This window comes from Carlito syrichta, unplaced genomic scaffold (genome assembly GCF_000164805.1).
Source record: "Carlito syrichta isolate Samal-C Ts95f unplaced genomic scaffold, Tarsius_syrichta-2.0.1 Scaffold153877, whole genome shotgun sequence".
NCBI classification, from domain to species: domain Eukaryota; kingdom Metazoa; phylum Chordata; class Mammalia; order Primates; family Tarsiidae; genus Carlito; species Carlito syrichta.
In genome coordinates this window covers 1-737 of record NW_007097973.1, presented here as the reverse complement: position 1 = coordinate 737, position 737 = coordinate 1, and the positions used below count along the sequence as shown (strand labels likewise).

The 737-nt window shown below is 68.7% G+C and overlaps 1 protein-coding gene across 1 annotated transcript in view; it reads right to left on the bottom strand.

Annotated features, from left to right (window-relative positions):
* The window catches only part of STX1A (syntaxin 1A), a gene marked incomplete at its 5' end in the record, with an annotated part of 9863 nt that extends 9185 nt beyond the window's left edge, over positions 1 to 678 (bottom strand). Inside the window, one exon of the mRNA XM_008050850.1 lies at positions 409 to 678. Coding sequence (XP_008049041.1) covers positions 409 to 678 — 270 coding nt within the window. The remainder of the gene's footprint in view (positions 1 to 408) is intronic.
* Positions 679 to 737: the final 59 nt, after the last annotated feature.

Genomic DNA, 737 nt, shown 5'->3' with positions numbered 1-737 from the left:
GAGGGGCTGGGCTGAGAGCCCTCCTATCGATCAGAGACTCCCTCCTTCCCTCCTTCCCTCCCTCTCTCCCTGAATCCCAGGGCTGCAGCCAGCCCAGCTGCCTCAGAGAAAAGCCAGCTGACCTGGAGAAGGCGGGGGCTAGCTGCTTGACCCCACCCAGGCCCGAGGAGGGCCGCCCCTCCCGCTGCCCGGTCAACCGGTCAGTGACACTGGGCACTGAGCCCCACCGCCCCAGGCCAAGGCCAGCTGCGTTTCCCGAGGCTTCTCATGGGAGCCGCCCCTCCTGGGCTGGCCCGGGGACCCCTCAGCCCACCAGCAGGGAAGGGTGCTGGGGTTCCATGAGCCCTCCCGGGTGCGGCCCGCCCGGGTGCCTTCGGGGCCGGAAGGCCGTCCCTGCACCCAACTCACTCTCGTCTGGGTTGGGGGAGGCCAGGATGGCACTGTGCTTCCGCTTCACCTCCTCCACGTTCTCTGCGATCTTGTCAATGAAGCCCCGGATCTCCTCCACCTGTGGCCCAAGGCCGGGCAGCCAGGAGAGGAAAGTCAGGGGAGGGGGCTGCTTCCTGGGCCCAGGACTTGCCCCAAGTAGGGCCGAGGTCGGGGCTCCGGGAGAGGAGGGGCCCGGCTCGGAGTGGCGGGGCGAGCGGCAGGGTGGTCGTCCCCAGGCGTCTTTCTGGACTTGGAGCGGAGGAGTGGGGATCAGCGCTTCACTGTGTGGACCCTCCAGATGGGTTCAC